Source organism: Pyxicephalus adspersus, chromosome 7 (genome assembly GCF_032062135.1).
Source record: "Pyxicephalus adspersus chromosome 7, UCB_Pads_2.0, whole genome shotgun sequence".
Classification (NCBI taxonomy): domain Eukaryota; kingdom Metazoa; phylum Chordata; class Amphibia; order Anura; family Pyxicephalidae; genus Pyxicephalus; species Pyxicephalus adspersus.
In genome coordinates, this window is record NC_092864.1 from 34,322,495 (window position 1) to 34,347,045 (window position 24,551).

Here is a 24,551-nt window from a genome sequence, read left to right on the forward strand (position 1 = left end):
GCAGAAGAGGCTGTGTAAATGCATAAAGATTCCCCCCAAGAACAGGAAGTATGTTAGGAGCAGCAGCAACAGGTGAAATTACACAAGGAAAAAAAAAAATATATATATATAAGGACTAGTAAACTGCAATATTACATTTTTCGGGTTTAGATACTTTTTAAAATAAGTCTATCACAAAATAATTTGCAGCCAAACATATAAGAAAAATAACAGCAGGGGTTATAAATATGCTAAAACGACACATTGGTGTAAATACAGACAACTTAGGACTTTATTTTTAATACATTTCCTCAAATATTCCCTTATGGAAATCAACTACTGCCATTAAAACACAATGACCTGGAAGATTCTCATAAGGGAATGTTTGAGGGAGTATCTGATTCTCTGCTTTAAAAATTGATCTCTTAATGTCAGTAACATTTTTAAGGGTTTAGTCCCTAGTCCTTATGTTGACCCTTTTAATGTGATAGCTGACAATACTCAGTAGGGGGAATGGAAGAAGTTGGGGCCCAATATCAAGATTCACAAGAACATTCAATCTTTCTGTTTGACTTCCCCTGTCTCTATCTAAAGACATTCCGTTTCATTAAAGGAATCATCTTCTTACTTTTTTAGTTCAAACTTAGCATTATTTTCCTGTTTGATATTCATTTTTTGGGAATTGGTGACCTCTCAGAGACGGTAGACTCAATTTATCATTAGGTTATTTTAACTTGGTTTCTAATTAATTAATGAATGAATGAGTTACATGTATTTAATGCAATGTCATCAATAAAAACGCTACTTTTCCATAGACCAATAACTAATCCTTTCAGTCAAAACTTATACCAGCACAAACTCTCATTATGTAGAATTTAAGTTGTACAAAACGTATTTATTTATTTAATATTTTTTCATTCTTGAAAATCTTACAATATACAGAGACAATTAGGTGTCATTCAAGTTACAGCTTTGTAACTGTCAGTAGCTTCATCCTAAAATAATTCAGCTAATTTTAACTTCTTCTTTAGTTTCCTGTACATCACTATAAACACAATAATGCCCAAGATGGAGGTGAGTAATAGGGCAAATTCCACATACAGAGCAATCATAGCATCCTCTGTAGAGATATTCAGTCCCAGGAAACTGACGCTGATAGATTTTGGACTTTCAGGTGTCGGATCTGGCTTGGGTGTTGTAACTGTGGAGGAAAGCAACAGCTGTTTAAGAAAATTGCTCCTAAAATATTAGTTGGATAAGGTTATAATCTATCTTCACCCTTTAAGTTAACCTGTGATTAGACCATATATATATCAGTGTCAGCATCTTCACTTGCCTTTCTTGCTGCAGCAATGCCACTACAGTCCCCCTTCACAGCCTGGACTAATACCCATTGCTTCGTAGTGTGAGGGACCATGTGACATACTCCATGCAGTCCTGTGTTCCCCCACTGCACCTAATCCCTGTTGTCACTACAGGACATTATGACCCAAGGGGTCAGAAGGAGGTACTGCTGAGTGTAGTGGGGGCAGAACAGGTAGTGGGAGAGGTAGTTGTCCCCTATCTTCTTTACAGGTAGACTATTAATTTAAATCTTTAGTTTAGCAATAGAGTTGCTTTAATTTAGTCTACTGTTAAGCTTGCTGGTATAGATAATTTACCACTGCTGTAATTGGAGTTGAATTTGCCTTGTTGTCCTTACTATGGAATGCCACGTTTAGGAATGCATGTATTTAGAAACACTAATAGTTCAGTAATCAAAGAATTAGCTACAGTGAAGTAAAGCTGAAGGTAAAGTTCTCTGTTTATCTGCTATGGCTCACCTTCCGGTTCCTGATCCATCCCTAGACATGGATGATTGCTGCTGGGTTCTGCAAATCCATTGCAGTGGATGAGTTTTCTGTAATACTTTGTAGACTCCTTTGGTATACGTGTCAGTTTAGGGTCACTGTAATTTGTGTAATATAAACCAAACCTCTCTGCATAACCTGTTGCCCACTCAAAATTATCCATCAGACACCATGCAGTATAGCCGCGGAGGTCCACACCATCATACTTAACCGCTGTGGAAAAGAAATAGCAATAAAGATCATATTTCAGCAATAATACAGTTGATTTTTTTTGTGGAAAGCTTTAACCATTCCCAGTTCTATTCTTCAACTTGGCAAAACTGACTGGATACAATATCAAATATTATCAAATAACAGACAGCTTGACTTACCAATAGTCAATGTGTATTCGTTGGTTAAAAAAATAAATAAATAAAAAGAAACTTTTAAATCATTAGTAAAGTCTTAAATGTATGACCAAGCAATATAAATTTACACACATAGACATCTCAGAGTTAGGTGAGGTTACATTTCCTATAAAACCTTGACCAAGGCATTGTTGTTGAAGTGGGCAGCACCCAAGAACAAAAGTAATCATGAGCTGTTCCACGCCTTCTCCGTACTTTTTTCTTGCCATCATTCTGGTAAAGGTTGATCTTGGTTTCATCTGTCTAAAGAATGTTTTTCCAGAACTGTGCTGGCTTTTTTAGATGTTTTTGAGCAAAGTCCAATCTAGCCTTTCTATTCTTGAGGCTTATGAGTGGCTTGCACCTTGCAGTGCCCCCTCTGTATTTACTTTCATGCAGTCTTCTCTTTATGGTAGATTTGGATATCGATACGCCTACTTCCTGGAGAGTGTTGTTCACTTGGTTGGCTGTTGTGAAGGGGTTTCTCTTCACCATAGAAATTATTCTGCGATCATCCACCACTGTTGTCTTCCGTGGACGTCCAGGTCTTTTGGCATTGCTGAGTTCACCAGTGCTTTGTTTCTTTCTCATGATTTACCAAACTGTAGATTTTGCCACACCTAGTATTGTAGGAATTTCTCGGATGGGTTTTTTCTGTTTTTGCAGCATAAGGATGGCTTGTTTCACTTGCATGGAGAGCTCCTTTGACCGCATGTTTTCTGTTCACTGCAAAATCTTCCACATACAAGTGCAGCCCCCAACCAACTCCAGGCTATTTATCTACTTAACTGATAATGACATAACAAAGGAATTGCCCACACTAGCCCATAAAATAGCTTTTGAGTCAGTTGTCCAATTACTTTTGAGCCCCTTGAATGAAGTGACTGTGTAAAAAAAGGATTTAGTTCCTAACATTTTTATGCCATCTTTTTGTTCAACTCACTGAAATAAAGCTGAAAGTCTGCAGTTCAGCTGCATCTGAGTTGTTTCATTTAAAATTAACTGTGGTAATTACAAATCTAAAACTGGAAAAAAGTTTTCTCTGTCCAAATATTTATGGACCTAACTGTAAAGGTGGCTCACACAGACCAACAATAAAGCTTATAGTCTCTAAAATCAGTGTTCCCTTTCCTGTTATGGCTTATGCCACTAGGTCCCTGAGCAGAGTTTCCCAGATTTGTAAATTTGACACCTAGTCTTTTACTGACATGCATTGTACTTACCTGGTGCCAGCTTTGCCTAAAGGTGTGCTTTAAGCATCAGTTAGTCCCCAGTTTTCTGTTGTTTACACTGGGCATTTTGGCAATTGTTTGCGGTGATACCCACATCACAATTACAAAATTTTTGGGTTCCATGAAGACCTCCTCCATGGATGAGAAAGAAAAGGCTTTTGCTATTTTCACTGGTCCCACACTTTTGTATTTCTAACCACACTGTCATTCTGGTAGTTTGAAGGTTCATACCCTGGACTCTCCTACAGTTTTTTCTTCCTGTAGGTGGCAGTATTACTAAAAGGTAAAAAAAACTTCCTGTGTCCATCAATGGACTGCAAGAAAAGGATTCTACAGGAAGCATAAAAATTTTATTTTTATTGCCATTGTCCTCATAATTATTCTAAGTAAAAAGGTCACAGTTCATATAAAAATGAAGATTATATTGCAAACATAAAACCTGTGTTATGAACATTAATGTTGATAAAATCCCACATCTCCCTTAGATTTCTAGGAAGCATTTCTCATGTACCTTTCAGGGCTTCGTTGACATAGTGCTTGAAGTAATGTTCCCGCCATTTGTCATTCAGGTTTGTTCCACGTTCAGAAATTCCATTCTCTGTCACATAAATTGGGGGGTTGTTGTATTGTTCCTTTATCCAGTTTAGAATCCTCCGGAAGCCAAAGGGGGTCACTTTAAGCCAAATAGAACCAGAGCCAAGCCAGCTGCGGTCGGTCACAGATGCCACTCCCCTAGGAGAAAGAATTAGAGTTTTATTTATTTATTGCTAGCACAATGGATGGTTACATTTTTGTGACTGATTCTCCTAAAAGGGTGTCACTGTAGCAACCAGAGCTATGCCATAAATTTTAGTGCTGGTTATAAAATTAAAAGAGATAATCTGGTTGTTGTAGCAACCTAGACTTGTATCATTTATGGCATGTTTTATGCACAGTATTCCACTCTGTAATTAGATAGCCTTCAAACATAACAGCACCTACACTTTATGCTACAAAACAGCAAATGATATATTCTGCAGAATATTGTATTTGGATTCTTTTAGGTCCATGGCGCTGTGTTTGGAAAAGTGGAGTTATCTATTAAATTGAGATAAATGAAAAGAAGAGAAAAGCCAGGGTATTTGCTAAGTGGCAGTGTATTGAAATTACACTGCCACTTAGCAAATACCCTGGCTTTTCTCTTCGTTTTATTTATCTCTTTTGACATTATCAGGGTATACGGCAAGAAAACGACTGTTAGAGATTTCTTGATTAGGACCCCTTTCATCCTCGATATATCTTCTAAATTAGCAGTTATGTTGATGCTTTTTACCTGTCTGCATCGTATGACTGCGTGTTTTGAGGAAAATTGAGGGGAGAAGCCAAGATGGTAGTGTAATGATTGAAACCAAAGTAGTCATATGTTCCTTTAATTCTCATTTTCTCTTCTTCTGTGAATTCAGGAAGCCTAATAGCAAATAAAAACACAAAATGTTAATGTCATTAATGGGATTAATACCTAAACTTTTTTAGTTTGTGATAGTTGATTTTTAGTTTAGAATCGGTGACAGGTCTTTACTGTTTGGTCCCCAACAGAAAGGCAATTCAAGGAAAGCAACATCACCAACACTCCAGAGGACTATGCAAACAACATGGGCAATTCTTTTCACCAGTAAATTGTACAATATTTAGGGGTCTAAAGGCGCTAGACTATATGAACCCCAACAAATGGATTTCTCTCTCTTTTGAGTCCACTGTTACCAGGAGTTGAAATGAGAGGGAATAGATTACCAAAATACATTGAGACATTTTTGTTGCAGTGCCCTTGCTGTGGCATTTTCCTCCACTTTTTGTCACTGAGGCAAAAAACAAAAAAAGGTAATTGCCATACTAGGAACACAGCATCCCAACAAAGGTTCTAACCATTCTCCCTGTATGGATTACTGTAATGTAAAAATTGGTAGCATGTCCTGTCTTTAGGATATGTGCATGCAGAGATTCTGTACGTATTAATCACTGTAATGGGACACATAGTGAATATTAGGAGAATGTCCTGCCCTTAGGAGCTTTAAGAGATCTTGCCCTGGAATGTTGCACAGAATTAAGATGTCCTTCCACGTTTCACACTGTGTTTTTGGTCCCACATCAATTGGCATCCAAGTTGCCAAGTTTTTGTTGTAGCTGTAAGCTTCTAGATCTAATACAGATGTGAGGTTTTTTTTTTTTTATTCAGGAAAAAAGCAGTGTAGAATGATTTGGGAAACGGAGGAAAAAATCAACTTTAAGCAGGAATGTTGGGCATATTGGGTTGGGTTATTTAGTCAAGTAGGTACTAATTGTGTCAAAAGATCAATGTCCCATTTTAATTTGATCTTGGATCTTGCATCCTAAACTAAAACAGTGTTTGGGGGGGTTCATAGAGGTAATTAGTATGATTGCCCTAGGTGCAACTTCTGTTTTACTTATCCAGTACCCAATACTAAGCCCTGATGAAAGGGGACCCAATGAACCCCCAAAACATGTTGTAATTTTATTATACCTTATTCCTTATTTTTAAGTAAAACCTGAATTTCCTACATTCTGCTTTTCCACTTTTCTAGGTTTTTCTAGGTTTTTATTGTTGTCTATAAATTAATTACTGTAATAGGACACATAATGAATATTGGTAGTATGTTCTGCCCTTAGGCATTCAATGTTGACTATAGTTTAACTGGGCAATTTTACTTTTTCTGTCTGTTTTGATAACATTAGGACAAAGAAGTGATGGAAAATCCTACAATCTACAGTTGTTTCTACTCTCTTTATGCAATACAAAACAGGCTCCTGCTGTGAAACGTAAGTACCGGTAAATATTTAATGTACAGCACTGCGTATTATGTTGATGCTATATAAATCCTATTTATTAATAATAAATATAAATAATAAATAAAAAATGAATAAATATGTGGAGTGGGGGTGGTTAGTTAGTGCAGTGTATTTCAGGAGCTCTGGGGAAATTAGGGGCTAGTAACAATTTAGATAAACCTAAACCCATTGTGACCCTCTTTTCTGTACTCCCAACAGATCACAAACCTATTGTCATGTACATATACACAACATTATTATGATTAACATTACAGTATTATTGCACAAATTCACCAGCAATCGAGGCAACAAAGGTTTTGTATATATTCTCACCGAGATTTTGCCAGGCCTTGTGCCAAGCTCCTCTCCCGCACCCGTGATTTCATTATCTCATTGTAGTCGCCATTGTTGAAAATTGGATTTGCAAACCATCCTCCATAAAACTAGATGAAACAAATAGAGGAAATGAATGTTTTCAATGAGATCAGATCTCTTCAACATTCAGCTATTCGGTATAGGCAAATGGTTAATTCTGTTGTCTGATTGTAGTCTAGTGCATGGTTAATATATTGTACCAATTAAATCTCTGGGATTTTGCAAACACAGTAGCTTTTACCATGGCCAAATAATAAAGGGTAAGTGTAAAATTCTAGGGGGAGGGAGTACCCTTGTTACTGTGCTTGAGGTCTATGTTGAAGGGCTTTTGTTGACTTCAAGCAGGATTTATATTACCATGCAAGTCTACAGGAATACAAAGCCTGCTGAAAGGTCAAAAAGAGGTCAATTGCAGATCAAATGCACCTGCCAATCAATTCTGAATCATAGGAATAATTACTAAAAGTAGCAATAGATCACTAAAGAAATGGAGCGAATTGCTTCTTATGAAGTAAGTTACAAAAGTAGCGCGTAGTAGCAGTAAGAAGGAGAATCACACAAATTTGCAACATTGTGCAATTGTTGGCAGTTAATTAATCCTACATTTTATTTTTGTAATTTACTTTTTATGCTCCTGTTTGTTCTACAAATGGTTTTATCCTTAGAATATTACTCACTAGTGATTTAGGTATTGTGATTATGCTACTAAAAACCATCCATTAGCTTTTAGTCTAAACATTTGACTGTTATGTGGTAGCAAGGTTTAAGAAAGACACAGCCTTCCAGTATAAAAAGCAAGCCTACATTTCCCTCATTTCTCAAAGTTACTGCAATTATGATCTCACAGTAGGTCATTTTTTACTTCATACCGCCATGTATCTACGAGCTGCCTCCACATCTTCTTGCTTGTATGGGTTTCTTGGTTCAGCCCAGTCAGAGTTGATGGTTATAGAAATGAGGCCTCCTTGTTTTGCTCTATACGTACTGTTGTAAAGGTGCCAGACCTCCGCTTGAGCCTTGATGAGGTTATGTCCAGCAATATATGGTGCTTGGCCAGGTCTTGTATTGACCCCTTAAAAGCATTGAACAAAATATATTATACCGTAAATTACATTGGAGTGCCTCCATTGTCAAGGTGGTGGACACTTTTGCAAAGCAAAAGAGCAGCCAAGTACATTTAAAGATTTATTCAGTATAATACATTGATCTAAAAAATCTGGGCAATCTATTTCCATATGTCACAATATGTTCATGTGTGCAAAGTATGTGAATTTCCCTACAGGCCTTTCTGCTTTATATCTGCAATGTGAGCTCCAAGGCACAGTCATCTCCTGACTGACAATTTCAGGAGATTTGGTGATTTTTGGTGATGTCAAAACTGCTCTGCTAGCTGTAGGGGAACCTGTTCTGTTTGTATTTTCTTGTATTTAATACTCATTTGGAGAATCTAAGCTTAATCTTTTTTCTCCTGCTGATTTTAGAATTTTCCCCCATTGATAAACACATCACCAGGCACCAAGGAAGCAGCCTTGACATGAACAAGCAAAGATTAGTCTTTATCAAGATGTCCCAACACAGGGACATAGTACAGTAAGGAGCAATGGTTACAGATAGCCAAAAAAATAATTGGCATCAGCTAAATTGACCTATGAGGAACACATTTCTCACGGCTCAAAGATCCCCTAGTAACCTCTGGAGGAACCCACAGGTTCCACGAAGATCTGGTTGAAAAAAACTAATCTAGAATTTTTAAAAAACAATGTAGAGCTTTATATAATCGTTACCTGGTGCTGCAGTGCCATATCCGTACCCCAGATTGGCAATAATGTATGGTTCATTTAATGTGATCCAGAATTTCACTTTGTCTCCCAGTCTCTGGAAAAGCAGATCAGCATAATCCCTAAATCTTTCTACTATAGTCTCATTCTCCCATCCACCTACATCTTGTAGAGTTTGTGGTAAATCCCAGTGATATATTGTTACCTAAACAGACAGACAAAATGACTTAATCTTCATCCTATTAAATGTCTATTTTAGCAGAGAATAAAAGATAAAAACATGTTTTTTCTGCAAGTCTTTGAAAATGGTCCCTGCATGTGCACAGGAATGCAAATTCAGGATCCAAGGGCAGAAGCCCTGGCAGATATAAGGACAAATCAATACAGCTCTGTATTAACTGTAGGTAATACATATTTTACAAATATACATATATACATGCAAACATTGTAAGTGTCTGAATTTGGTTTGCTATCAAAATCTTAAGTTCTGCTGTGCAGAACTCAGAAAAGGGAGGGCGAATCAGCACAAGTAGCCATTTGGGTGTACACAGCACAATTTATTAGAAGAATAGAGTGGAGTGACAAAGAGATGATATTATCAGTTTGCCAATTCCACTTTTGTTGTCCAGTCATTGGTGGTAAGGAGAAGATCTGTAAGTGAAACTGCAACAGAGGAACATTGGGGTCCTTCCCTGTGAAGCAAGACTGTTAAGATGTGTAAGTATAATGACTGTATCAACATAAATGCCAATTCCTATGCCATTGCTCTCATAAATGTTCAGCTCTAATAAATGAAAATTTACAGCAATACAAACTTTTTGATACAGGTCTTTTGGGGAGCAAGCGAAGTGTTATTTTCAAGACAGAAATTGAGCACAGTGAGCAGTTCCTAAAGCAGAGGAAAGATGGCTTTTTTACTTATTCATTAGCTGTTGTCTGTTACCTGTGGTGTAATATTGGCAGCCAAAAGAGCATCTATCAGACGGATGTAGTAGTTGAGCCCTGGGTCGTTTACAAAGTTCCGTGTTCCATCTGGGAGGACCCGTGGCCAGGAGATTGAGAAGCGATAATGTGTGACCTTCAGATTTTTAAGAATCTCCATATCTTGCTCAAGTTTATGGTAGCTATCACAGGCTACATCACCATTGTCATCATTATCAATCCTGAAGGGGAGGTGTGTGAACTTGTCCCAGATACTCAGCCCTTTTCCATCTGTCCTCCAGGCACCTTCAATCTAAAGGACACACACAAAAAATTAAATGTGTCTGAAAGAACTGTGTGCCCTCATTACAACCAAATTCTTGATTGCATAAGCAATACAGCCATGTGTACCCACTATACAGGCAACTATGTAGATAAGTCTGGTTTATCTAAACCCCTGGTGCCTAACCAGTGGCCTGGGTGCTCATCCAGGATTACCTCTACCAGATATAGCTGTTTGGGCCCTCCTTATTACACCTTATTAGCAAAATTATTTTCATTCCTGCCTGTGTGCCCAATAATAGCCCCCACTTTCTGTCTGGGTTAGGGTCGGATAGAGGATCAATGAAAAAGGCAGTGATGGTAAATATTATAACAGAGACACTGCTGGAAATGTAGGATGGATTTAGACCTATGTATCACAATGATTTTGCTAATCACTTATGACCAATGATCTCTGCCTGAAATTGTGAACACCCCTGCTATTACTTACAGTTTATCAAATTAGAAACATTCAAAAAAGCGAGTGTATTAAAAAAAAGAAAAAAAAAAGACATTAACTTACAGCAGTCAGAATATGGCCTACCCCCAAAGAGAAAAATTGTACTTCCCACAATTTTTTTTTTCTTTAAATCCTGACCCCCCTTTCAAGTTATATCACCTGGTAGGATGCTGAGGCTACGCTCCATGCAAAGTCTGGTCGAAACTCCCCATATAGGAACTTTTCCTCCTCTTTCAAAGGGTAACCGTTGTTACGGATAACGTCAGCATAGTAAATGGCAGATCGTTTGGCTGTCCTTGGACGGTTGGGGTTGTTGAAGTCCACATGGTGCAATCCAAAACGTACTGTGTACCCAGAATTCCATTCAAAGGTGTCCATCAGGGACCAGGCTGTGTAGCCTTTAAGATTCACTCCATCTAAACTATAAGCTGTACAAAAGACAATAGAATATTTTTTTTACTGGTTGATTTATGACAATGCCCATTGTGGTTTTTGTAATGCAAAACATAGAACAGGGGAAACAAAAATCAAAATTATGTTAAAAGCCATTCACAGAGTTTGCAGTGCTTTTTTTCAATTTACTGCTATGTAGTACTAACCTCTACATACCAGTGTTCCTATTGGTTTAATTTCATTCCTAACTCACCTAAAACTAAAAAAAAAAAAACGAAAACAAAACAAAAAAATATGGGTACAATTGGGCGTGTGGTATTTTTAATGATGTCTGTCTGCCTTATGGTTGAGTTATCCTGTTTCTAAACCACACTAGCCAATGCAACTGCAGACTGTTTGCTAAAGAAAGAGTAATGCAAAAAAGCAAAAATAGAAGTTCTAATTTCAATGACTGCAACTACTTACCTGCAAATCCCTATTTATATACAGTAAAATTAACAACGAACCTTTTAAAGCCTCATCGATGTAGGTCTTGTAGAAAAATATACGACCATTGTCATCATAATCAGGGCTACTGCCAGTGGCCACTCCGTTTTCAGTGACGTATACAGCAACATCTCCATATTCTTCTTTTACCCAGTTGAGCAGCCTTCTCATTCCCCAAGCTACTGCTCTTTGTGCAGAAACGGCTGTTGTTGGCCAGTTAGTGTTGACCTCTGCTTCAATGTCAATATCATTTTCAAAAGATGTAGGTGTTAACCTGAGAGTTTTGTGTTGAACGATTTTGGTAGTGTAGATATTAATAGAAAAAACATCAGCTGTACCCTGTATATAGGCTTTCTCTTCTTCTGTAAAAGCTGGAAGTCTTGATGAATGGAGGCCCTGCAGGGCACTCTTGTTGGCCACTTGCCACTTCATAGCTTCTGGGTAATCCCCATTTTTGAAGATGGGGTGAGCAAACCACCCTAGGGTAAGTTGCAAGTAGCGGTCAGCTGCTTCAATGTCCCTTTTTAACATGTGGTCTTTGGGTTCTACCCACTCTGTGTTGAGGCTCAGTGAGATAACTCCTCCTTGGCTACTTCGATACTTCTCATCATAGGTATGGTAGACCCTGGCATGGACCTTTAACAAGTTGTGTGCTACTCTGTATGGAGAAGAACCAGGATCTGTTACAGCAGGTGGAAACAGACCAAGACCGTAACCAGCTGTCACAATGCTGTGCGGCTGGTTAAAAGTCATCCAGAACTTAACCCTATCTCCAAATGTTCTAAAACAAAAGTCAGCATAGTTATGAAATGCATCAAGAACTGTATTGCTTTCCCAACCCCCTAAATCCTGGAGAGCTTGAGGAAGATCAAAGTGGTAGAGAGTCACCATTGGAGAGATGTTATTTGCTAATAAACCATTGATAAGGTTATTGTAATACTCAACACCTTTATCATTGGGTGTACCTTGCCCTGTTGGGAAGATTCTGGACCATGAAATAGAGAAGCGGTAACTGTTTACCCCCAGAGACTTTAACATATAGAGGTCAGCATCCAACTGATGGTAACTGTCACAAGCTACGTCACCATTGGCATTGTTCTGAATATTTCCCGGAATTTTCGAGAATGTGTCCCAGGTACTTGGCCCTTTTCCGTCTGCATTCCATCCTCCTTCCACTTGATAAGCCGATGTTGACACACCCCATCTAAAATCATCTGGAAAGGTACCATAATGATACATATCTCTTTCAAATGCAGTTTGCCCTGAAAATTTTTGCCATACAACTTTTGCCTTTGAGGGGACATCTGAGGCTGGGAGGGGTGTTAACTTCCTTGCAGATGGCCAGCCTGTACTTGAGGTCTTGGGCTTTGCTGACTTGGGTTTTGTAAAGCCATTGTTCTCAATAATTGTGTTGAATATATAGGCAGATTTTTTGGGAGTCCGCTGTCTGTTTGCATCCCCAAAATCCACATAGTGAAGACCAAATCTTTGGCTGTATCCCTGTGGCCCCTCAAACCCATCCAACAGGGAGCGGACTACATATGAACTTACAGATACGTTGTCAGTCTTGATGGCTGAAAAAAAAAACAGTTTAAGAATATATGTCTTAAAAATGTAGTAACAGAAAACAAGATTTTCTACTAAGATGCCATTGGTCTCAGTTGCTAAGGAGCAATTTGCCTGAAAGTGGATGTTTGAAAAGATCTAGGTGGAGTAGTGAAAGAGCAGGTTCAGACCTGCTTTGGGATCGAGTGATCCTGCTTAGCTACCAGTAGCTGACACCTTGCCAGCTGCTTGGTCACTTACATCATAGTGCTGGTTCTTAAAGTACCAGTGTCTGCACATTTGACAGCTGGCAGCAGTACTGCACAATGCAAATGCACTGCAATTCATTCCCTATGAAGATGCCTATCCCTTGCACACGCAAGCAGGGGATGCATCACAACCTAATGGCCAGTGCAAACATAGCAAAAGATTGCAGTTAGGATATGTTCAGACTAACTCTTTCCAGACCTGGGTATCAGGCAGTTTCCAACAAGCACAGTGAGAGTTAACAGCCGGTAACCACTAGCTGTATACAAGTATTTGTGCAGGTGTTTCCTTGTGTTTGGAAGCATTTTTTTTCTATCTTCTTTTATCCTCTGCGTGGAATTCTCTTGAGATTTCCATGGGTCTGTGTCACAGTACAATCCTGTTTGGTAGAGCAGGAGACCTTATATTTTTATATGGCATTTAAGTAACACTGACAGGTCCCCTCCTCTCCCCCAATCTGTGACTGGACAGATAAAATAAAAACAGCGGAATGACTTGCAGAATCTGTCACTATTCTATCCTGTCATATTAGCTTTCTCTCAGCACTGAAATACAACTAATTATCTTTTTTGTACTACTCCTACTTCAGGAAATAGGGATACTTGTATTTAAAAAATACATTTAAAGATTTATTTATGAATTTAGAGCTGATTTTTTTTGTCTGCCTGGAGTCCAGTTTTATTTAAATACCCTGTTCTAGTGCAACAGATTTCTTTTATTTAATTATGATATGATTTGGTTTACAAAAGGTTCCCATGTTTGTTCTGTGCAAACAGAAGACTCATATTTCCATATCACAGAGGCAGTTATCTGATTTGGCATCCGTGATCCTATGAATGGATAATATTTCTTAAAATCTGACCGCAGCAGTGTACACTACAGTATATTGTAGTAAATCCATAATTAAAATAGTATAAACTGTTTGCTATCACATTTTGTACCTTACCTTTAAGGACTTCATTGATATAAAAATTCAGGTAGTCCACTCTTTCTGTGTCATTGAACACATCTCCTAGCATGGACGCTGGCATTCCATTACCAGTTATGTATATTGGCAGACCTGCTTTTCCATATTCTTCCTTGACAAAATTTAGAAGCCTCCTGAAGCCCCATGGCACCACTGAGATCCATGGGGAGGCGGTGGTTGGCCATGATGGATCAGTATGTTGAGCAAACCCCCCGATAAAGTCATAACTGTTCTCACAAACCGAGCTGCTGGAAGCGTTAATTTTCCTGGATGTATAGTGGGAGATGCCAAGAAAATCTGCAGTACCCCTGATATAGGTCTTTTCTGATTCAGTAAAGGTGGGCAAAGGGCCTAGTATCGTGGGGCATTGGGTGTATTTTTGGTGTACCTGTGTCTTCAGAACCTCTGGATAGTCTCCATTCACCAGAATAGGATGAGCGAACCATCCCAGCATGAACTGCAGATATCGCTCTGTGGCACTTATGCTTTCTGGATTGGTAACCACCGGCTCTGCCCAATCTGAATTTAGAGAGATACCCACCATCCCTTTCTGCTGATGACGGTAGTTATCATTGTAGATATGCCAGGCTTTGGCATGAGCCTTCACAATGTTGTGAGTCACCTATATTAAAAAATAAATTAAAAGGGTATTAAATGTTCCATGTTAATATGTTAGTACATCACTGAAAAAAAGCTTTCATATACAATATAACAAATTCTGCCATAAACACAAAAACAAGTAGATTGTCAGTGATATGACAGTGGGTGGTGTATATATTTTTGTTTTGATGGTACAGAATAACCCTGAATATAAAGTCATGTATCCAACTTATCTAGTTGTCATGTTTATTGCTTCCCATCAGCAAACCATCATATAGAACAAAGCTTCTTTGTAGTATGGATTGGTCATCTTCAAGACAGTATAGCCTTTGGGTTCTGGAGAAGGTGGTCAAAATTATTTTTGATTAATGGTGATCCCTAGGCATGACCGATTAACTTTCCTTATTTCCTCTATTGCATGGTCATCTTATTTCACACATCAAGGCCAGGCCACAAACAGGCCAGGCGTTTCATATAACTAGTCATTTAATGACAACTTCCAAACCACACCTTACTAAATTTTCTGCTGTCCATTAGAGAAATAATATTTGTGCAGATCTTGGCTCTCAAAGGCTGGAGTTGAACAGTTAAACATGTTTCATTTAGTTACAGTTGCAGAATGCCTTAGAGGTTTTCAGTGGTTCTGCTAAAGTGGAACTTAAAAAAACACTCACCTTTTCCTGCAGATCTGTTAATCCCTCCTGAGCTTTCCTGGATTGGGTCACGCGCCGTGAGATCCACATTTTTTTTCTCCTTTGAAGAGATAGCCCCTTCTGCACATGCCCAACTTTGGAGCAGCCAGATGCCTCCTGGGATACGTGGCGGGTATCCCAGAAGGTTCTGCGCTCTCATTCTGTCTTTATCGCTGTGGTTTTAACCCCCCTACCAAAAAAAAAAAAGAAGATAATTTTTACCTTACATAAAAGGGTTGTCCAACCTTTTATTTAAAGTAAAATTTTTTTTTTTTTGCAGAGCCCTTGATCCCTCTACAGCTGGCCTTGATTTGGTCCTGGATTCTTCCTTCATCCCATTGCTTTGCCATCTTATTCCTTCTTCTACCTACGTCACCCAATCTTACACTGTGCATGTGCAAGATCGGGTGGCAAATACTCCTGTAAATGTAAAAAAGAGTGCAAATATCCCTGCAGGGAAAAGCCCCTTCTGTTCGTGCCCGAGGTGAAAAAAAGCACATTTTTGCTTTGTATTAAAGTGTTATCTACCCTTTTATATAAAGTAAAAATTTTGGTCATAGGTCCACTTCAGATTATTTGCTTTATGTGCTGGTATTTCCCAGGCACGTAGGAGTTACATCATCCTGACATAGCAATTCAAGATGGACGAAGATTGTCTACACGAAGAAAAGAAGAAGGAAGGTGGCAGCGCCCTGAGAGGGAACAGAGCTATCTGAGTATTGTGGGTTTAGTTCTGCTTTAAACTGTCAATAAATAAAAAGCTTCATCTAATTTTTTTGATAATAGTGTATATTGTAGTCATAAATTGATGACTCAACTTATTATACCTTGAACATAGCACTCCCTGGATCCTTTACCCCAGGAGCATGTTGTCCAGTTCCATACCCAGCGTAACTGACCACCCAAGGTTCATGGAAGGTGATCCAATGTTTCACTCGGTCTCCGAAGCTTATAAAGCAAAAATTGGCATATTCAGCAAAAGCATCGACAATGGCATTACTTTGCCAACCGCCTATCTCCTGGAGAGCCTGAGGCAGATCCCAGTGGTACAAGGTCACCATTGGTGTGATATTTTCTTCTATCAGTCTGTCAATTAGTTTGTTGTAGTATTTCACCCCTGTTGAGCTGACTGTGGAATTGAGCCCTGTTGGAAAGATCCGAGACCATGAGATGGAGAAGTGGTAGGTCTTGGCTTGTAGACCTTTTAGAAGATACATGTCATAGTCAATCTTGTTATAGCTGTCAGAGGCCACAGTTACAGTAGCATTGTCATGAGCGTTGCCTTGTTGTCCAAACACATCCCATATGGACTGTCCTTTTCCTCCCTCGGCCCAGCCTCCTTCTACTTTAAAGGCTGCAGTGGATGCGCCCCACAAGAAGCCATTTGGAAATGTGTCAGCCAGGAAAGCATCGCGCTCTGCTGGAGTTTGGCTGGCAAACTTCTCCCAAACTGTAGTGAATGCTGACAGTGGAGATAAAGACTTCTCTGATGGCACCTGTGACCTGCAATAAAAAAGTACCCCAAGTAGGTTTCTTCAAAGTTGTCCTTTATCATATTGAATAAACTTACTATATTAAAGCCATCCTAAATCCAACTGATTTGACAGTTCTGGGATTTACATAACGGTATTATATCGACAGTCCTACCTGACAGGGCAGAAGACTTGATTTTGCTTTGATGCAGTTACATAACACCTACAGGTCTTGTCCCTCCTCAGCATGTTATTGGACAGTAAAAAGAGAAACAGCACTCATTGTCTTACCTCTCTTTCATGCTGCTTTCTTATTCCTATTGTAAATCCCTAGTTAGAACCAGAGAACATCAGCACTGATTCCTTGTGCTGTTCCTCCCTCCTAATCTGAGCTTTGCTGTACAGAGACATGAAGAGGCTGATACCACATCCAGTCAGTTACTTACACTGCTTACACTTAAACTTTACTAATGAATACACTTTTAGTAATTTGTATTTATACTGTTGTGAGTGGGGCAGCCTGTTTATTCACATTTTGACAATCAATTTTCCAATTAGGATGGCTGAAGACGAAAACCAGGAATAGGAGAGGAAAAAAGATTGTCGTGTCAGTGGCGGTTATGGGATAGGTGAGCGTATTTAAAAAATTGCACACAGGCAGATAAAGTTTTCATTGCCTTTTTTTATTGCATCGGACAACACCTGTCCTATCCCTTCAACACCTGGGCCTGCCTGTTTGCAATTTTTTGTTTCTAGAACTTGGTTTAGCTTTTAAAGTTTATTGTAAAATGTCAGATGTAGACTCACCTTATTTTAATGTCCTGTGGCTGAAACAGAAATTCACTGATGTCGTACCCCACAAAAACAGCTCCAGAGTCAATCACCACTGCAAAAATAAAACTTAGATCAGGAATAGAACCTATGCAACTCAAGTGTAAATATTATTCCCACCACAGCCCTTCTTGCTGTGTAGTGATTGGCTGCTTTTACTTTCTGTATTTCTTATTGACTGAATCAGCTAGTCACAAAAGAGTAAGACGATGATGAGTTTTTTAAGCACAAGAGAGACTTTACAGGTAAAAAGAAATGTATAAAATAGGTTGAATGCACATATGGCAGTAATTATGACATTCATTAAACATTCTCTGCAGGTAAATCTTCCTGGTTAATATGTATTAGTATAAGGAGAATGTCCTATTACTGACTTTTAAATATGACTCATAATCATATGCAAAGATTTTGTGCAAGTTATTGGTCTAGCAGCATGGTCAATAAATGAGTTGTGTAGACAGCGTTTGAAACACTCTAAGTCCATTTTACGTAAAACCCTTTAGATTTATTATTATAATTCAGTCATGCTGCATATACAGTATTAAATATACTGCTCTTCTACTTTTCGTGCCCCCTCTAAACACTGCACCAATCAACTGTACTACAGAGAGAGCACTGTTGACTAGGACAGTTTGCAGGAGGATGCATTGGAGAGCCAGGCTACTGTGCTGAGTGAGAGAGCAGTGATCAGACTGTCCTATGTTTCCAGATTAAGCTCACATTACATACACAGCTAATTGAAGAAGGACGCCACTCATCTTTCTACTGTCCAGACTGCCAGTTGGAGAGAGACAGTCTAACAGGAATACGTTACTGCTTGTGCTTTCTTTTTGGAATGTCCATATTTTGCATAACCTTATTAAATACCCAGAGTTAAATGTTTTTTGTGAGATCTTATTCATAGAAAAAAAATTATCTTCAAAAAATTATAGACTCACTTTAGGATATATTATTACCTTCTGCAACTTTAAAAGCCAGAAGATTCTTTTTTTCCTCTTCCAGGTTGTTGCAGTCATTCAGAGACAATGTAAAAACCAGAACCTCCAGACCTTTCTTGATGTTCTGTAAATTACAGTTCAGAAATACAAAAAAAATCAGATAGCTGTGATAGACCATGAAGATGTCTCATCTGTAATTGGCCAAAAGTCTGAAATAATAACATTATACCTGTATGGTCTTTATGGCGAAGAATCAGTGTGATCGCACCTTAGCAACTTTAAATGGTAAACCAAGAACACTTGCAAATATAAGTGTTTAATAATTTCCCTTTCTATTTCTGTTCCCTGGAAGCTGTACTAAAAATCCCAGCTGTCTGATATTTGTTTTTTATATGTCCTACATAGGAAGTCAAGGAAAACATTTGGATATGTTGGATATAGAGGGAGGGACAGCATTAGGGGCAAACCACAGGAATTGTTTTACATAAAATGGGGCCCTGAGCAAATGTGAAGTGTGGCCCCCAACTTCACTGCATTCCAGCTCTCTGCTCTGCTACAATTTTGGTAATTGCCAAGTTTGCTATGCTAACACCAGCCCTGACCAATCAGGTGTGTTGAGTATAAATTTAATGAAAAGGAACACAGTGATTGCATTGAAAAATGGAGGCACTTTGGCTATTTTTTTCTTTGGCGCTAAAGGTCCTTGGCCCCAATTCTGCTCACCAGAACAAATAATTTGTAGTCTTTACTGGATATGTGAATAGATTTGTGAATAGCTATACCCATCCACAAAATTGGGTATTCCACAGGACATCACATTTCAAGTCAAGACCATGGAGGGAGATATCTCCCAACTAGTGATCATGGCAATTTGTCAATGATAACCTATTAAAGCAAACATAAAAGTCCCATGCTACTTAGATAATTACTAATGTCAAGCTAGAAAGTGATTTACCCTAGAAGTAAAAGCTCAAGTCATAGTTATAATTCTCATTACCAGATGTGATTTCCACTTTTGTAGTTCTTCAGACCTCTGACAATTGTACTCAAATTTCAAAGCAAAAAAATCAACTGATTCCTGCAGAAGACAAAAAAAGTAAATTTTTTAGGGTGTGGCAATGCAGTAAAAACAGAGAAGCCAAACACAAAGCATATTTACCAAGAAATGTCCTCTTAGTGACTGACAAGCATCCAGTACTGTTGGGTCAAGAGCAACAGAGAGCCTTACATCTGAGAAGACAAAAACATTTATTATTTATTTATAAAGTGCATATATATATGCATTAAATATATATAGTGTATATAGTGCTAAAGTGTTATGGAATCCCATGGAAAAGTGGGAGGGCACAGGGCAAATACAACATTACAGATCTGACACATAAAAGAAGTGGTCCTGTCCAATATGACTCAAAAATGTAGCAGTCAGTAAACTTAGTAAGTTTAGCAGTCTCACTCGAGTAAGCACATTTCAACCTCATCACCAGTCTGAACATTACCTTAACCATAACCATCACCATAACCTTACAGTATATTAAAATACTGGATAAAACTTCACACACATATAATTGCAACAAACTTTCACTGATCCTAAAGGATAATGAATTGCACTACACCTCATTCACCCCCATCTCCAAATTAAGCCCATCAATTGGATGTTACCAAGGAACACCCCCCAAAGTAGTTAGGACAATAAAGGTTAGTTGAGTACATTTCCCAGCGTTGTGCATTATGGTGGAAATCATGTGTCTAAATAAGGAGGCAGGATTTGTAGGCACAGGAATGAATTGGTAAGCAGACCTCTGTTAGGAACCTAAAAGGCATGATAGGTTCTGGTGGGTAGGTGCACAGCTACCACCATGCAAAGCTAGACAATGGGGTTTTGTGTTTGTAAAGTTTAGTTCCAAAGGCAACACTGATATATTTTTTTAATCAACATGAATGCTTTTTAATTTTTGCAAGAGATTACTTCTTATTTCTACATTCAATTATGTCGTTTTTTAAGGATACACAAGTAAAAGTCAGGTTGTACTCTTCTTGACTTTGACAACAAGGTACAGGATTACATAATGTGAGAGAATAAATACATAGGTACAAGGACAACACACTGTAAGAATAGCTGTAAAGCAGTGCTGAGGTGTCAAATTGAGTCCAACTGAAATTCAATTTTCAGAATTCAAATTTTGAATTGTACCAAAGTCAATAAATACCCCTATAATCAGAAAAATTAGGTAAGGTTTTGTTCTTTTCCTTGTGTTTAGGTATATAATGTTTTTGTTTATTATAATGCAAAACAATCACAAACTAAAAATGAAAAAACAGTACTCCTTTTTTATTCCATACTTTATTAGTGAATGTTAGGAATTATCAAGTAACATTAAAGAAACACCCACATTACACACTTCTCCTTCCTTTTTTAAGGTGATATTTCACTACTAACAGTAAACACTCACTAGATTTTGGATGAAAATGGTTTGTCTAGCAGCTCTGTAAAGGCCAAGTTCCCCATTGGCCCCCATTTACTTCAATGCAATTGTATTGGAAATTTGAGTCCCTTCATTTTTTGAATCTTCCAAGTCTACGTTTTTCAAGATTGAAGATTCAAATTCAAGTTGAATGTATTAGTGTACTGTTAACTACAATACCATTATGAATCCAGAAGTAGTTAAAAGCTTTATAAATAGATCCTTTTAAGGGGCTGATTTTCAAGAGTTTTATGCTGATGGATAAAATGATTAAATTTTTAAGTTGTGTTAACTATTATTCTTGTGTATTTCATTTTGTTTTAATTCAGCAACAAAAGAAGTTATAGGATTATTTGAAACAAGCAAGTAGTTTAATCAAAACATTTAGTTTCATTGGACTGGCCTTTCTGTTTTTTATTTATATATACTGTATCGTAGACAAAAAAAATTCTATAGTTGTTTTTTTCGTCAGCATGCCATGGAGATGGAGCACAAATTACAAGTCTATGGAAAGTTTCAGATCAAGGATATCGTAGTTAAGATAATCATATTACATGATGCATCAGAGGTTTAATTTCATGTTGCATATGGTGTTATCACTCTTAAATAAGGGCTTTATCATTTTTTTTATATTGGTTTGTACAAACAAGGCTTATCTCAGTGCAAAGTTCAAAGACTAATCTGGAACTCCCGATAATGGGGAGATACAAAGATTTGTTGCTACATTGTTCAGAATTGCCTGCATATACTAAAGGGGAACTTTGCCTGACTATCTGAATATGGAATGACCAGATCCTGTCTTTTAGAAAAAAACTACAGTGGCTTCAGAAAGTATTCAGACCACTCAGTACCTCATAATGACAAAGTGAAAAGAGAATTTTGGTCAATTTTGTAAATATATTCAAAAGAAAAACTGAAATATCACATTTACAGAAGTATTAAGATCCTTTGTTAGTACTTAGTTGGAGCACCTTTGGTAGCAATTACAGCTTTGAGTCTTTTTGGGTGATGATGTAAAAACAAGTTCCTTGCAAATCCTCTTAGGCTCAGGAAGGTTGGATGGGGACCAATAATAGACAGCAATTTTCAGGTCTCTCCAGAGATGCTCGTTAGATCAGTCAGGGCTCTGTCTAGGTCACTCTAGGACATTCACAGTGTTGGCCTAAGCCACTCCTGTGTTGTCTTTGCTGTGTGCTTTGGGTCATTGTCATGTTGGACGGTGAACTTACAGCCCAATCTGAGGTCCTGATCCAAATTTCTTACATTTGAGAATTATGGAGGTCACCGTGTTTCTGAGAACCTTCAGTGCACAAGAAATGTTTTTGTAGCCTTCCCCAGATCCTTGCCCTACAAAAGTCCTGCTCTGCAGGCCTTTCCTGACCTCATGGCTTGGTTTTTGCTCTGATACTCATTGTCAACTATAAGGTCTTTTATAGAGAGGTGTGCACTTTTCCAAATCTTGTCCAATCAATTTAACCTACCACCAGGAGACTCCAATCAAGGTATAGAATTATCTCAGCCTTGAACAGAAATGGAAGTCACCTGAGCTAAATTTCCTGTGTTGTTGCAAAAGGTCTCAATACTTATGTAAATGTGAGATTTCTGATTTTTTTTTAATAAATTTACTAATTTGTCTAAAATTTTGTTTTTACTTTGTCATTATGGGATACTGAGTGTAGTAAATGAGAAAAAATGTATTTGATAGATTGTAGTATAAGGCTGCAACATAAGAAAATTGAAAAAGGACAATGGGTATGAATACTTTCTGAAATCATTGTATATATGAAATGAGTTTTAGGGTTTGTGTTGACTGGGCTATGCAGTTTGTAAGATCAGTTTGAGATCATTCACATTTTAATGACTGGTGCATATGACCTCCAGTTGACCTTTTTCTGTCCTGCATTTCCTTTTAAGCTTCACCAACCTGCACCAAATTGTTCTTGTATTTTCTTGCACATGCTTGGGGAGGGGAGCACTTATATCCTAGGACTGTTGGAATACCATGACAGAGGCAAGCATACATACCCACACTAAATTGTATGTAACCCTACAATGAACTTCACTTTTTTTCTCTTACTATTAAAAATGTTTTGTTATATCTGCAAAAACATTCACTGAGCTTTCAAATTCTGTGCTTGTAAACAGCACTGCTTGGGTCTTTAGTGTGCCAGAGGTACTGTGTTGTTAGCTGTAGGAATTTCTGATCTCGCGGTTGTTCTGTTAGAATAATGGCCATTCTTGTGCATGTATTGGAGAGATGTACTGAATATATATATACCCTGTAGTTGCACCTTGAGCAGGGCAATTATGAACAACCTGCTACTACTGGAAACCTGACAATACTATTGCAAAATTATAAAGTTCAAACCTTAACTTTCATCCAAAGCTTGTAAAAAATAGCTTCGTAAAATTATAACTATATAAATAATAATAATAAATGCATTGAAGTAAAAACCCATTTATCAAACCCGTTTTGCAGGAAACACAAATGCTGTTACTAGTTATGAAAAGTAAATTACATTTCTGAGAATATAAATTAGTTCATAAATTACATTTACCAGTATTGATTGGCCTCTTACCTGGTAAAGAATACTTGATGTGGAATAAGATGAAAATCTTCTCATGGGCTTCCATCAAAATCTGCAAAGATTGGGGATTTGCTGCCTCTTTTTTGGGAACATCAAAGGTGATCCAGGTGTGGACCAAATCCCCAAACGTATGGAAGGCAAAATCAGCAAATTTTATATATGGTTCAGCTGGATTGTCTTCTGTAATGGAAGCTGGAAGACCACTGAGGTCTCCTCTGTGTAGGACACCAACAGATCTGATGCCAGCATTGTCTAGGGCCTGAAGAATGCTCCTGTAGCATTGTACTTGTGTCTCATCCTTTAATATGAAGCTCCGGTCTAGATAAATCTTGTAGAAGGTAACTCTATACTTCTGTAGGACAGGTATCTGTTCATGTATCCCTTGTATGTCTTTTTTACTGCATCCAAGTATATTATCTTGGCCTACTTCATTTTGAAGATTCCATGTACTTTGACTTAAAGGTCCAGCAATGGCAATCATGTCTTTTCCATCTGTCTTCCAGGGGCTTCCATGACATAAAGATGAGAGGAGAACCAGGAGGAGCCCTCCCCAGGCTGAACCCATTCTGGACAGTCTGTGTCTAAAGCTGCATTGGTTAAGCTATTTATACAAAGATAAAAGCCATAAAATTGGTCCTGGCTGTCTTATCTCTACGGCAGATAAAGCAAAGAAAAACTATTTATGAAGGGATAATGAGGTAACATTAAAAAGTATATAAAGAATTCATTTCCAAACATTCTTTTGTGAGTATTAGGGTGCCCAGAGGTTTAAAATTGTAACCCCAGCTTTATGTCAGTAGGTTTGGACATCAAACAGGAAATATTTAGGCACTGAAAACTACATGAACCCCCTGTTCTTCTCCTGTGTGGATGTGGGCATCAATCCAGAGGATAAAAACTTTGCTTGTTGTCAGAGCTGCCCCCTGATGACCGGTGATCTATTCTGCCCAACAATTAACATGATAAAGATAAACACCCACTGGAGTTTGAACTACTGCAAGTTATTGGATTATAATGAAAGCCCAAACCTTCTCCCAGAATATTAATATTAAACAGTATTTATATAGCACCAACATATTATGCAGTGCTGTGAAATAAATAGGGATATTCTCTGCATACCTATGCTTTTGTCCTTGCACACCAAAAATCAATTATTGTTTTGTGTGGTCAGTAGGGGAAAAAAAA

The 24,551-nt window shown here is 38.0% G+C and overlaps 1 protein-coding gene across 1 annotated transcript; it reads right to left on the reverse strand.

The window, feature by feature from the left end:
- Positions 1-333: 333 nt before the first annotated feature.
- Positions 334-23,952, reverse strand: LOC140335472 (lactase/phlorizin hydrolase-like). Its single transcript, XM_072418106.1, has 17 exons — positions 23,358-23,952; positions 19,476-19,546; positions 19,314-19,394; positions 18,335-18,440; positions 17,355-17,433; positions 15,903-16,578; positions 13,763-14,405; positions 11,025-12,578; positions 10,285-10,553; positions 9,367-9,657; positions 8,430-8,628; positions 7,515-7,717; positions 6,604-6,713; positions 4,760-4,894; positions 3,959-4,179; positions 1,803-2,042; positions 334-1,180 (listed from the first exon to the last, which is right to left on the reverse strand). The coding sequence occupies exons 1-17, from the start codon at positions 23,929-23,931 to the stop codon at positions 975-977; spliced, it is 5,658 nt and encodes a 1,885-aa protein (XP_072274207.1). The 5' UTR covers positions 23,932-23,952; the 3' UTR covers positions 334-974.
- Between the last annotated feature and the right edge of the window lie 599 nt (positions 23,953-24,551).